General features: G+C 42.7%; 1 protein-coding gene across 2 annotated transcripts in view; it reads left to right on the plus strand.

Moving 5' to 3' along the window:
- Positions 1-14,555, plus strand: part of LOC144769314 (rho GTPase-activating protein 7-like) — a 782,472-nt gene that overhangs the window by 730,739 nt on the left and 37,178 nt on the right. For both annotated transcript variants that reach the window (XM_078653386.1, XM_078653387.1), the window contains exons 4-6: positions 9,589-9,652; positions 11,036-12,480; positions 12,635-12,796. In XM_078653386.1, the coding sequence (XP_078509512.1) occupies positions 9,589-9,652; positions 11,036-12,480; positions 12,635-12,796 (1,671 nt within the window). The remainder of the gene's footprint in view (positions 1-9,588; positions 9,653-11,035; positions 12,481-12,634; positions 12,797-14,555) is intronic.

Consider the following 14,555-nt stretch of genomic DNA (forward strand, 5'->3'; position numbering starts at 1 on the left):
TTTTGAATGTTGCCAGCATTAAATTTGCACAAGATCAACCTGCAAGCACACTTCAGCTAAAAGATTTGGAAATACACCAGTAGCAGCAGAAAATGACACGATGATTTAGTGCATACAAACAATCTGTTTGCTTCCACAAATAAATTCAAGAACCTCTTGTTAATTGTGGGTTAATATCTGGGCTCGGCATATTTATGCTAAATAATTAAATACATACATACATTTAGACTATGTTCACATGCATAAAGCCCTGTAATGCATGCTATGAATATTAAACATACATAAAACCATGGTCACGCACAATAGTGAGTTGAAGCGCTCACTAGCAGAGGGATGCGAAGCAGAGCAATTATTTTCATGGCATCGAACCTTCTAAAAAGTTCAAAAGACTGAAGTGAGCAATAGTGCCGCAATGCGGTTATGCTGCTAGTATTTGAGCTTTGCAGGGGCCTGTCATCGACCAATAGCTGCTACTTCCTGTGCTCCTTGGACAAGCACGGCACAGTAGGGTATATTTATTAGCCATTGAATGACTTTACTCAGTGAAGTATTTTCAAAGGGAGATAAAAAGCTTGGTCGGAAGTAGGATATACTGGAACAAGATCACGATTTTCATGAGTGCAGCCCATTTTAAAGCTTTGTCACTGGCTGGGACTGGACTCTCGAACGAATAATTTGGCATTCCTACCAAACCTCTGATGTGGGCTTAGGGCAAATGAGGTTTTGCCAACGCCGAACGACCTGCTAAAGTCCTTGCTGGGCTCATTGCATGCCCTCACAATTCTAAAATTTGTTTCTGCTATACATTATACATAAATCATATAGCTGAGGCGAGTTCAAATTAACATATACACATTTTTTAGAGCCTATGTAGAAGGGTATTTTCAAGGATGTAGCGGCTACGGAACACCATATATTTGCGGATGTGAATTGAAACAGTGTGGCGACTTCCAACGTTTTTTGCCCAGAAATCCAGCCAAGGTTACGTTCCAACATATCCTAACCGAATCAACTCACAAACATCACACAGCCGTTTTCTTATGTTTAGCAGTTACCATATCAACCTATGTTCTATGTAGATGAAGTCCAAGTTTCTAGACATGATTTGCTACTCAGAGGTCTTGAAATATTTATTTGTGGCAAACTCTGCCCTTTCTTGGTATTTCCCAGAGCTGGTTTTGACAGGCCCATGATTCCAGACTAATTGGGGCAACTCCCTTGGTCTAACTGCATCCTCCATTTTTGTTCTAGCCTCGCCTTGTGCAACTGCTGCAGCCTTCAGCACTGTATTCAGGCCATCATCAGGACAGTTAAGGAGCGGAACACGAATGGTTTCTACGTTGATGTAACCTTTCCCATATGTGTGCTTATGTCCATTGGCAAACACGTAATAGAAAAAGGTGTTGATGGTGAGAGAGGGAACAGGCAACATATAAATATATAATTATATATGGGAAAACCCTTTCAAATAAATTCAAGCATGCGTTTCCTTGCGAAGTGAAGGGGTAGCAGCCAGGCAAGTCAAGAATAAAAGAGCTGCTAACCCCCAGTTACCTTCTGCGCTTGTCAGAGATGTATCTAAATACCAGATAACAAGTATAAGACCCGAACATGACTCAAGGGAAAATCCATTTCCATCCTTTCGATCAGATCCTATGAAGTGGAATTAAGATTTGCCATGAACACATGAAATATTGATTCAATTTTAGGAAGGCCTGCCTGCCAGGCCTCTATGTGATTAAAGGCTACAAACACCCTTGTTCTAAAATATTAAGTAATGAAAAGCAGCGTCAAAAAAGGATCAGGGAGAGTGCATGCGCCTCAAACTCAAAAGTAAGGAAGCCAAGGTGAATTGCCATCAAAGTGACACAGGTGGTTTGAAAAGATACAGTAATAACTGAATAACTGGGTACACTGGTGGAGAAAATTAAAAGGAGTAAAGTTCACAGCTAACGGAAATATAAGGTCAAAATAATGGGAAAATATGGCGCTTCTATGCATAGTAAGAAATTTCTAAACTGAATGGTGAATAATGGCTAGGACTGCTGGGATTCTTATTATTATTTTTAAAAACAAATCTTTTTTATTGACTGTGCAAAGAGAAAAACGGTGGTGTACATCACAGTTATACAGTGCAGGACTTACAATTGTACCATAAGAAAGTCAAAACAAAAACAGGAGATTGTATACCTTAGGCCTCATTAAATACAGTTCAACAGCATACTTTCAACAATGCAGTGGTTCGTCAACCCGGGCAGTAGTGGGGGGATCGCAAATGTGACCCCTGTATTCATTCCAGCTGGACCATACACCAACCCATTTCTGTGGACAACCCCATGCTACATAAACTGTCTTCTCCTGGAGCATGCACCAGTCCATGTCCGTTTTCCAGGAACCAAGTTTTGGAGGACCTACAGCTCCCCACAGCCTAGCAATATTCCGTTTCGCAATGGCAAAGCCCAGCATGGCCCAAGTTTTCCCACGAGATGACAAATCAGTGGGCTCCCATATATTTAAGGGACACCTCTTCGCCTCCACCCGCAGCTCCACCTCCCACACCTGCCTCATGCATTGGTGTATTCGCTGCCAGTAAACCTGGAGCAGTGGACATTCCCAGATAATGTGGAAGAATGTCCCCACCTCTCCACATCCCCTCTGGCAAAGCCCATCAGCACTGCAGCCCATAAGTTGCAATCTGGTCCCTGAGATATAGACTCAATGAAGAATTTTTAGTTGGATCAGACGAAGTCTGGCTGATATGGCTACTTCCTTAGGGGACGCTAGCGCACTATTCCACTCTTCCTCATCTATTTCCAATCCGTCCGACTCCCAATTTTTTTTAAGGGATTGCAATAAGTCAGGGGAGTTGTTAATAATTTTTTTGTAAGTAAGGGAAATGGCGTGTTCGGGAGGTGGCCATCCAGTAATCTGTCTTCCAGGGGTGATGAGGGTGGGGGGAGAGTTCCTGTGGGGATGTTGGACTGGAGGGAGTGCCGACCTGCAGGTAACGGTAATATTCTGTTTGTGCAGGCTCATATGTCTGCTGGAGGGAGGCGAAAGACACAACTCCCCCGGAGCCCCAAAGATCTTTAATGTGGGAGATACCAATCAAGTCCCAGTTATGGAACCCCTTAGTGTGGTTCAGGGTACCCAGTCGTTCGGAGGCCCATAGCGGGGTGGCCATGGTGAGAGTGTCAGCCCCGCCCAATTTTTGTTGCACTATGTGCCATATTTGTACTGAATACTTGGTGGGTCCGGTAAGCAGGTACCTGCCAGGCCTAGAATATAGCGCCGCCTCGTAGTTCCCTCCCGGCAAAAGCCAGCAGTCCATTCCGTACCCTGGATCATTGCCGTCGCAGTACGTGCCCTGATTGATGGCCGCAAGATGAGCAGCCCAATAATATTTACGGATGTCAGGGAGCGCAATGCTCCCATCGAACCAACCCTGCGTCAACTTCTGAAGGGAGATACGAGGCGCCCCAGCCCATAGAAGCCCTCTGAACGAGGTTTCAAGAGATGCAAAGTATGACTGGGGCACCAGGTCAGGGTGATTCTGCAAGGCATATAGGAATCTCGGCAGCGCCATCATTTTAAAGAGTGACGCCCTGCCCAGCAGGGAAAGCGGGAGTTTCTGCCATGAGGCAGAGTCCCTCTTGAACAGTTGCAAAGGTGGCAGGAAATTCCTCTCATATCGGGTGTCTGCATCCTTGGAACCAAAAACCCCTAGGTATTTAAACCCATCTGTAGCTATTGTAATCGGGCAGTTGTGGGGCGCAGCCGGGGGGTCGCCGTGAAGGACATAGAGGACGGACTTGCCCCAATTTATACTGTAGCCGGAATTTCTCCCAAAACTAGTAAAGATGTCCATGGCCTCCATGAGTGACTTGTGAGGGCTAGTGAGATATAGAAGGATGTCATCCGCGTAAAGCGATATCCTGTCCTCCCAACCGCCGCCCATCGGAGCCCCTTAATAGAAAGATCTTGTTGAATCCAGGTAGCTAGTGGCTCTAAAGACAGGGCAAACAGCAGAGGTGAGAGGGGACACCCCTGTCGCGTCCCTCTTTCCAAACCAAAGACCTCGGACATCTTATTGTTAACAGTAACCTGGGACAGGGGCCCGGAGTAAAGGAGACGCACCCGCCCTATGAATTCTGGCCCGAAACCCATTTTTCTGAGGACCGCCATCATATATGGCCATTCCAAGGTATCAAACGCCATAGCGGCATCTAGTGACACCAGCACTGCGACCTCCCGAATAGTGTGGCAGCGCCCCAACACACCGTGGACACGACGGAGATTAAGAGCAGTACTGCGATGAGGCATGAATCCCGATTGGTCCGGGTGAACCAGTGTCGACAGGACTGGCCGAAGCCTATTAGCGAGAACCTTAGCCAGGATCTTGGGTTCTGCGTTTAATAGAGAAATAGGCCTGTAGGAGGCACACGAATCTTTAGGTTTGCCATCCTTTGGAATAGCGACGATAGTGGCTATCCATTGATCTCTAGGTAATTATCCCTCCTCCTTACTTTCTTCAAACATCCGTTTAAGATAGGGGTTGAGGACGTCATACTTGAGCTTATAAAGTTCAATCGGAAGCCCGTTGGGTCCCATGGCCTTTCCCGAACGGAGATCACTGATGGCTCGACCCAGCTCTTCAGCAGAGAGCGGAGCCTCAAGGGTCTCCCTCTCCATTTCTGTGAGGGCAGGCATACGGATACCGGCCAACAAGTCGACCGAGTCCTCCTCAGGCCGGTCTGACCCTCTACTGTAGACCTTTCGGTAGTGGCGTTCAAACTCCTTGACAACCTCATGGGGTTCGGTGATAACTATTCCCTTCACGGTCGTAAGTTCCGTCACCACCTTCTGCACCTGCTGCTTTTTATCTAGCCAAGCTATGAGCTTGCCTGCCTTGTCTCCCTGGTCATACAGCACTGCTGGGATTATTATGTGACTCAAATTATGTGGCAGGGTTGACTAAATTATGTGGCTAGCAAAGGCAAATCACGCATCACCTCTTTCCATGAACAAATAGCTTTGCAACATTAAACTGTACATTTATTACTTTTATTAAGCAAGCGCCTCGCTAGAGACACTTCTTTATTCAAGATGTGAGCTAAAAATGGATGCAACATTGTTGCCATTCTAATAAAGTCTGAGTGTCCTTTTGAAATAACTGCAGCTCTGAGAACATGACTTGTCACTGCTGACATAAAAGACAGATGACAAAGACGAAATCATTCTATTCACCTTGTTTGCAGAGTTGGACTGGCCTATAGGGCAATCAGGCAGTCCCCGATGGGCTGGTCTGATCTGTCGGTGTGTGGGCCAGCTTTTTGGCTGTGCATGCACCTATTTTATAATCTGCTTTCTACAGTTATTTATTTGATATTAAAACAAATGGTGCCTGTAGCAAGCTCAAATGCATACAGTCTTCATACATTGCAAAACACTTGTAGGTATGTCTTTACTAGTTCAAAACTACCCTAAGTCGAAAACATGGGACACTTTTTTAGTCATCTATTTCACTAATGTGAGCTTTTTCTATCCAGGTGCCTGGGTCTATTTTCTGTCTCACTCCCGCTCTACCTGTTTGAATTGCATTCAAGGTTTTACAGGTTTTGGTCCCTGATGATGTCCAAAGCCCTTCTTCTAGTCCAGTAAGTCGAGGTGCTAACACCATCAGGGAAATATTGTCACCTCGTTAAATTGTAAATTGCAGTATTCCACAGCCCAAGTCTGGTATTATGCAACAGATGATGGATTATGTGGCAAGCGTGGTAAACTCACATTGACTCCGAAAATGCTACGTCCACATAATTGTTTCCCCACATTGTAAGTGACTAGAGCAAGAATACAGCTGGATTATGAGAAAGGAAAAGAAGGTCTCAGCCGTTTCAGATAGCACATACAGGTTTTCACTGGGCTTCACAGTGTTCCGGCTGCGTTCCTTGCTGACAGTTGTGTGACGGAACCGCAATGCATTTACCTCACATGTCTTTACAAAACAGTCACTACCCCGACTGCGACATTACCGTACTTTACTTTTTCCCGCAATTCATTACAACGACTTGCCTTAGGGGGGTGCTGGACTTTGGAATAGTATAAATTACTATCACAACTCCTGTCCACGTAACAGTAGGGAAATTGTTGAACTTAAAATCCAACACCAGTCCAACAACGTGCCCCTAATGCAATACGTTGTAATGACTTGCGGGTTAAAGAAACTTGTAGTAAGATCGCGGTCGGGGTAGTGACTGCTTTGTAAAGGCAGGTTGATGCTCTGACTGCGGGGTAAAGGATGTTTCCCCTTGCAGGCATTTCCTCTGCATGAAAGATTAATCTGCTTTTCCATGCTGGCTCCAGCCGTGTCTGTGATACTTCGGCGAGATGGGAGGGTTTGGAAGCCGTCTTTCTGTCCAGGAGCAGAAGCAGATGTTGTTAACATGAAAAGTCTGCTGGGCTGACACTTTCCCAGGGGCTGTAGACTCATTTCAAGCATATGATGCTCAGTTTCATTGATAGGCGTCAGTGTTTTGATAGCATATGTAACCATGATTGCTGTTTAAGTGTTATTTATCCTTGCAGCCCCTTTAATTGAGATTCTCTCATTGGAAACCAGGCTTGTCCAGGTCGGGCAGCCTAAGGGTTCCACTTTGACGTCATCGGTACTCGGTAGGAGACATTCCGCATTACTCAAGGCATTGCTCTAATAAAAAAAATGGCACCAAATATTTGTATACTAATTGAACAAACAATAGAGCCAAGACATGTTGCTTCTCTTCTCAAATGAGAGAAATTGTGCTTGGAGTACGTCCGCAGAATAAAACATATTTGGCCTCCTGGAGACAGTTTTATTTCCCTTTTTTGCTCTCTGCCCTTCACCACCCGGACCTTTGGTTTCTCCCCTGAAAACACCAAAGCTCCTCTCTAAACCCAAAAGAGTTGTAGCCCACACCACCAGCCGTGTGGCTCTGGTGTGAGGAGGAAACCCCATGATAAAGCACGTCACGCTCGGGTGAGTGAGGGTTCTTGTCCTAGGAGAAATGTCTTCCCAGACACAGGATACTTCCGGTGTGCTGCACCCCAATCCATTTCATGTGTGAAACATACTTTTTGTGATTTATTATCACATTTCCAACTTCCTGCCCTCCTTTTCTTAACATTGCCCTTAATAACATTTTACTCCTGAACTCAACGATCAGAAGCACCCAAGCCTGGCTTGCCAATAATCATCTCAAACTCAATGCTCTGAAAACAGAGTTCCTTTTGATCTCACCTCCCGCGAAGATCTCTACCACTCAAACGTGGCTTAAACAGCTAACTGCACTCAATGTCCTACCCACCATCGTGGACTCAGCAAAATCTCTAGGTATAACTCTCGACTCAATCTCAACATGCAGCATCATATCAGCAAGGCTACTAAGGGTGCGAACTTTCAAATCAATACCCTGAGGAAACTTAAACCCTTCCTACCAGCCAAAGACTTCCAAACTGCAGTACAAGCACTAGTAATCCCGCGAATTGAATACGGCAGCACCGCCCTCTGCGGTCTCCCGTTAACCACTACTGCACCCCTAAGAGCCTCTCTAAACGCTGCAGCGAGACTCATCACTGGGTCAAAAAAACACTCATCTCCCCTGACTTGAAATCCCTGAACTGGCTGCCTTTTGAAGCCAGAATACATCTGAAAATCGCCTGCATGACACACGGCCATACACTTGAGCTCTCCCGGATACCTCACTCAGAAGCTATCAATCTCTGGCGGCTCTAGATAACACTAGAGGCACAAACAATCTGCTGCTAAAACCTCGAAGATTCAGGAAGGAAAAAACCTATAAGCGCTCTTTCTCAGGAATGGCACCCAGGATCTGGAACTCACTCCCTCCTGAAACAAGGCTCATCTCCTCTGTCACACTTTTTAAGAAAGAAGTAAAAGCTCTTCTCATGGCCAAATACACCTGAGCTTATAACTTGGATCTGTAAAGTATCTGCACCTATCTATATTATCCAGCTCGATCCCGACGACTATGTTTTTCCTGTATTATTCTGCTAGATCCCTACGAATATGTGTTGTACCTGCTTTATTGTTTCACTTACCTGACAATTTACCTGCATTATTGATTTACCTGTACTATTATGCTCCCTCACGTATTCATTCCCGTGTTTGGTATTCCCTGCTTTGTAAAGCGCTCTGATATCTGCGAAGATCTTGTTCGCGCTATATAAAACTTTCTAAATAAATAAATAAATACAGAAAATCAATTTGTTAAAAAGCACTTGCGCTGTATGCAAATGAAGTGACTAAGGCACAGGAGATAGGTTTTTCAGAGACCACACAATTTGGCAAAATTTTAAAGCCGGGATTAGAAATCTGCTTTAAGGATTCAAGTCTAAATGTTTTCATCACAACAACCCCGTCTTCTAGCCAAAGTTGCCCTTCAATTGTTATTTGTGGTAAAATCTGGTAACACTAAACAGGAGAAATACTCACTGATAACGCTAAGCTTGAGCCCTCTATACTGAATTTTCACTGAAAGTCTGGTCACTGAAACAAAAGGATTTTCCATCTCATAGCAGACAAGCCCACACCTGCATAAATCATTGTAAACTTTCCATGATTCTTAAACTCTTGTCATGCCTTCTATGGGCATACGATTGGCCCCTGTTGAGGCTCAAACCTTCTCTGTGACAACCACATCTTCTGTGGTCCCACCAGTGCTTGCATCTCATGTACATGAGATACAGACCTCTCATCTGCTAGCTGGAAGAGCGACGCTGGGCGCAGCCCTGACAAATACTGAAGAATGTGATCGGAATCTGAAAAATGGTATTTGGTCATTGTTTTTGTTTGGTCTGTTGAGCAAGCTGTTCTGATCCTTTTTTTTTCAGTACAGCTGCTTCCATGTGCTATCACGACAGATGACAACGCATAGAAAAACTTGCATGTTGGATCTGTAGTACCTGTGTGGGAAAAAAAATTCCAACAAAGTTTATGTATGTTTTTACAAACTTACTCAAGACTGCAGCGATTCATCGTGTGCGGTTGAGCATCAAACATAGTAACATTTCAGAAGTCATTTCTACATTCTCTTGGTTCAGTAAGTCTGATTTAAATATCACACTGGCATGACTTCTCACTCAAACCTGGACTGCTCTCGGAATGTTGTATTCATTCATAGCCCCACGCTAAAAGAAAGAACATTCATATCTGAAACATGAATATTGAATTTGATCACCAGGCAAGAGACACAGCATGTTCTAATTCATTCTTGTGGGTGTATGAAGTGTTGTATTTAAATACCAAAATATTACATGGGCTTATAATAAAATAGTATTTGCCTAGAACAGGTGAAATTGAGATCTCCAAGTCAAGTTAAAAGCAGTGATGAAATTGGATCTGTAGATAAACGTGGCCAATGTTTGGGGATGTCATTGCCCTCATGCTGTCAAATGATAGAAACATTTAAATGTTGACAACTTTTTAAATAAGAGTGTCAAAAACCTGCCTATAAAATTGCAGATGTGTATTTTAAGCAATTTGTGTTCATCATCTAATGACTTTATGGGTACTTTCATTACTTTTTTCAGGCGGCTAAATGCACTGAACAAAAGTGCGACGATGAAGGTGGAAATAAGTCGTCACCGAAAGAGGGTATGTGGGCTTTATTTCTGGCTTTCTTTAATTTACAGTTTAGTATTACTGCGCTCTTAAGCCCACTTATTATTTGGTTAATGACAGACAGGTAGAGCACCAAAACTAGTACAAGAATATCCAGAAAATTGGAAAAAAGAAAGATCAGGAAGTAGAAATATGTAGTTGCAAGATTTGGGGGTTCTATTTGTGGGAAATTCATACAACCCTAGTGGTAAGTAATGACAGAAATTAGTTAATGTGAGTTGCACCCAGCCAATTTATTTTATTTGAAGAGACACTGCAAAATCAAAGGTGAGGTATGCTAAATCAGCATCTTTAGATCATTATACAGCTTATTATGTTGTCCTAGCCCTTGAGATGATCAGCTGTTATTAATATTGTGGTCCAGTGGTAACCTTTAACTTGATTCAGGTGAACCAGTACCAGACATAGAGGCACTAGATATGCCTGAACCGATTTAGGGATTGGGGAAACAGATAATGGATTTATACTGTGAATCAGTTCATGTTGATATATCTCATAGAAATGTTTTTGTTCAAGTGGATGATAAATAAAGAACACACAAATAAGTACATAGAAGTGATCAATTGTCTACAAAAGAGACGCAGTTCTAAACATAACTGGGAAAAGTATTCATTTATTCTAACACACGGTGTAGTGCAAACAGAGGGAACACATTTACCCAAACTCGGAAAGTTCTTGGAATGGAATAGAGTGAGCATAAAAACATAACTTCTCTTTAAAAAACAAGTAAAACATGTGTAGTTAAGGTAGACTGTGGAGTGCGGCCTTCTGTGGAGGCAGGACTTCTGCTTTGGCAGCTAGCAGTAGCTGGGAACAGCATTGTTTGTATTGAAAATTCATCTACATAGTGAAGATATTTTCTACATAGTGTTCTGAACTTTGCTCCTAACAAAATAAGACTATGTTAAATATTCGCTACTGTCCTCTTACTGTTGTTATTCTTCTTTCCTTTCTGAGTCTCAGTGCCATAAGGTGTGAGCACGTGGAGCAAATACATTACCCATATATAAATAAATTAGAGCCATAGACAGTCAAGCATTCAAACTGCTGAAGGCATAACATATGTTTAGGACAAAGAAGTGAATAAAATGCCATGCAACAATATTACAGTGTTAACTTTTTAAGAAGTATACCTTCTCATTACGGTCCTCTGCAAAGTAGGGAGAAATTAGAACTGAATGTCTACTACAGGAATCATTAATAATGTAATTGCATTTCTGCTTTTAGAACAAATATGTCTGACATTTTATTCATATGTTTCAAACTGAAATATAACCATTTTCATCAGTAAATACAGCAGCAATAATAAATGCAATACATGATTATTATATTCACTCTTAGTATCACCTTTTTCAGAGCGATGAATCTGAAGAGGATGAACCATGTGCCATAAGCAACAAATGGGCGTACGAGAGACACAGTCAAAGATGGTCGCGACTAGAGAGTGTTGAGGGGTTCCCTTTAGAAGAAAATTCCAGTTTATCTGCTCCAGAAAGCCCAAGATCCAAAAGCGTTGACCAAGACGAGTTATCATTCTCAGATTGCAGAGAAAAGCATGATGTATCTTCACTTCACAGTTCGAGCAGTGGGGACAGCTACAGTGCCAACTTTCCTAAGACATTTGAAGACCTAGAGACCAGCAGGAGCTCGTCTCGGTGCTCCTCTACGAAACTGGCTTCACCAGACTCAACTTTTAGCTGCTCTCCATCTCACAGTGATATCCTAAATATCATAAGTGAAGACAAACTTTTGGACAAACCACCAAATAAAAAAGGAAAGAGCCTGTTGAAGAAAATGGAGAAGTTACGCTTAAAGAGCTCCGGTGTGAAAAGGGATGCTCAATTGAAGGGCAAACCCATTATAAGTAGCCCTGTTCTCCTTGAAGGACTAGATGATGACAAGCTGAAGAACCTCAATTGTGTAAACATTTCTGATCTTCCTGAAAGTCAGGTTAAAAGGCATTTTTCTTACACACCTCAGACCTGTAGCAGCAGTAGCCAGTCAGAAAATAGTAGCACTGTGAGTACGCCGAGCCCAGTCATCCGAGTCAGAAGCCACGCTAAAAGAGCTGGAATATATGCGGAAGACTTTGACCCTACCAAGCTCTCCATTTGGAATGATGTATCTGAGCAAAACTTAAAGAACGAAAAAAACCTTCATGAGAATCAGATATTTCAAATACCCCATGGCCATAAGCCTGGGACTTTTCCCAAAGCACTTACAAACAGTATTTTGTCTCCAATTGACAACACCTCCGTAAACTGGAGAACTGGAAGTTTTCATGGTTGCAGACGAAACCGGATGCGATCTGCCAGTAGTAAGGATCCAGATGCATCCCCAACCCCTCTTTCTTTGTTGGATAATCGACTGAGTATATATGACAATGTACCAAACATCCCACTCCATTTTAATGCAATGGAGTCAACAGGAGAAGATGAAGGTGGGGATGATGATTATGGAGATGATGGGGATGATGGAAATCATGATGATGACGACAATGTTTTCTCTGAACTTGACAATGTTATGGAGCATGTGAATGGACTTCGGAAGTTGGTCAACCAATGGTCAGAGAAGTTTTCTGATGATGGTGACTCAGACTTTGCCAATGATTCAACATCACCGTGTCCATCGTCCCCAAAAGATGTACATCTTAAAATAAAAAAACATTTGGAAAAGCGGTCTGAAAGGATCCCAATTGGTGATATGGACAATATTTGTGGGAATGATAATGATGCTGATTCGCCGCCACTCCCTTGTATTACCATTTCTGGAACTAAATCATCACAAACACTTTCCAAAAGGTTCGTTATATGTCTCGTCAATATTTAAAATCTTAATCTAGAATGCTTAATTAATATAATAATCGAAGTAGAGTAACCACTTTTGTAGAAAGAAAAACATGTTTGTTTTATTAACAGTTGACACTTATGCATTTTTTTCTACGTGTATCATCAGGCAAGACTGGTCTGATGAGCAATGTACACATTTGGAAAACCTCTTGATGCAGATTGACAGCCAGTCAGCGGCTCAAGTAAACCGGATACAGAAGCTTGCTTTATTAAAACTTACTGCTTTGATGGACAAATACTCACCTTCCAGCAAGCAAGGATGGAACTGGTAATACGACTGCATGTTCTTAAACTCCCATATAATTGTCAGGACCTTCACTGGTTATTTTGCCCTCCTATAGTTTGGAAAACTAAGAATATATAACAAGACATGTATCCATGTTAGCTTCTCGAGAAAGAGATCTAAGTCTCAATGCAGAATAGGTAACAGAAATATAGCACATACCGAGGTACCCCTATAGAGAAAACAACAATACATTGCGACCCAATATGAGGACTCTTAAATATAACTGTTTCAATTAATTTCTTTCAGACGAAAATATATCACTTCTGCCGTTTGCTAACCATGCATTAACCCTTGATCTCAATTGAACCCTAACGCAAGACTAACCATAACTCTAAACCTAATCCTTAGCCTGTCTCTTACCCTAAATCGCAGCCCTGACCTCATCTTTAACACTAGACCATATCCTATTCCTTTGAGGCATGTAGATCTACTTAATGTTAATATTTCTTTAATACCTAATATCGAAATACTTTTTAACAGTTTTACTCTTCCTTGTAGTGAACATAAATAGTTTTTCTTTGCAACAACCTTTCTCTGTAGTGGTTTCCCTGAAAATCTTTAAACTTGTTCAGGCATCTCTGCAATTGCACAATACCTGGAAAAAACACATTCTCTGGCAGTTTTTAAAATAAATAAACTGTTATTGAGTACATGAGTACATTTATGGCTTTTAATGACTGAATCAAATGCAAATAGAAATGCTTGTGGGTGCGGAACTTATTGTGTGGCCTGAAATACAACATTGTAAATACGCTGGAAAGAAGACCTGCATATTTACATGTTAACGCAAAGATCATGATTTCTGTCTTGGCTTCAGCATGGGCAACAATGCACTATAGTCTCAAGGAGAAACCATAAACCTAGAAGTCTGTGTATGACAATATTACAATCCCCAAATGATAGCAGCCTTATGCTCACTCTAATTTTTGTTTATACAAAGAGAGCATGGTACGACCGAACAGTGAGAAGGGAGTAAATGACCAACGACAATCATTCCATAATCGGTTATGCCAGGATTTGGTGAACACCAGAAAGAAACCACAGTCCATGCATATGAGGTTTCCCATGTTGCAACAATAGACTTATACAGGAAAACGGAACATGGAAGAGTTCACTTGGGAGAGGGACTCCTCTTCATTTCCAACCCCAAGGACTAAGAGGAAACTTGCAATATCATGTCCTGTTCTTCAGTTCTACTTTAATAGTACTTCAAAAACTTCTTATGAAATTTGTCAGCTTGCAAATTTGCCGAGTCATTTTATAAAATTAGAACGTATTACTCTTCAAAAATGTCTGTCATAGACCCCCAAACAGTATTCTGCTACCTGCAGTGTTTTTTTAATCATTGGCCTTTCCCAGTCGGCGCACCATCCCGACCGGCTGCACTCATGTCTTGAAAAGATCTACACGTGGATGTGCAGCTCAGCCCTAAAGTTAAATGGCTCCAAGACAGAACTGATGCTGCTGGGGAACTCTTCTCCATCTTTGTCCCCCAGCAGCTGGCCAGACTGTCTGGGTCCGATGCCTCCCCCCAAGCAGGAGATCAAGAGCTTGGGGGTATGGCTGGAGCAGGACCTATCGTTTAAAACCCACGCCAAAAAGACCGCTGGCGTGTGCTTTGGCCTGCTCCGCTCAGCCCAGAAGATCTTGCCCTTGCTCCCAGTGGCCACCCGAAGGCTCCTCATCCAGGGACTTATCATCTCGCGGCTGGATTTCAGCAATGCGCTATTCCTGGGCGCAC

This window comes from Lissotriton helveticus, chromosome 7, assembly GCF_964261635.1.
Source record: "Lissotriton helveticus chromosome 7, aLisHel1.1, whole genome shotgun sequence".
NCBI lineage: Eukaryota > Metazoa > Chordata > Amphibia > Caudata > Salamandridae > Lissotriton > Lissotriton helveticus.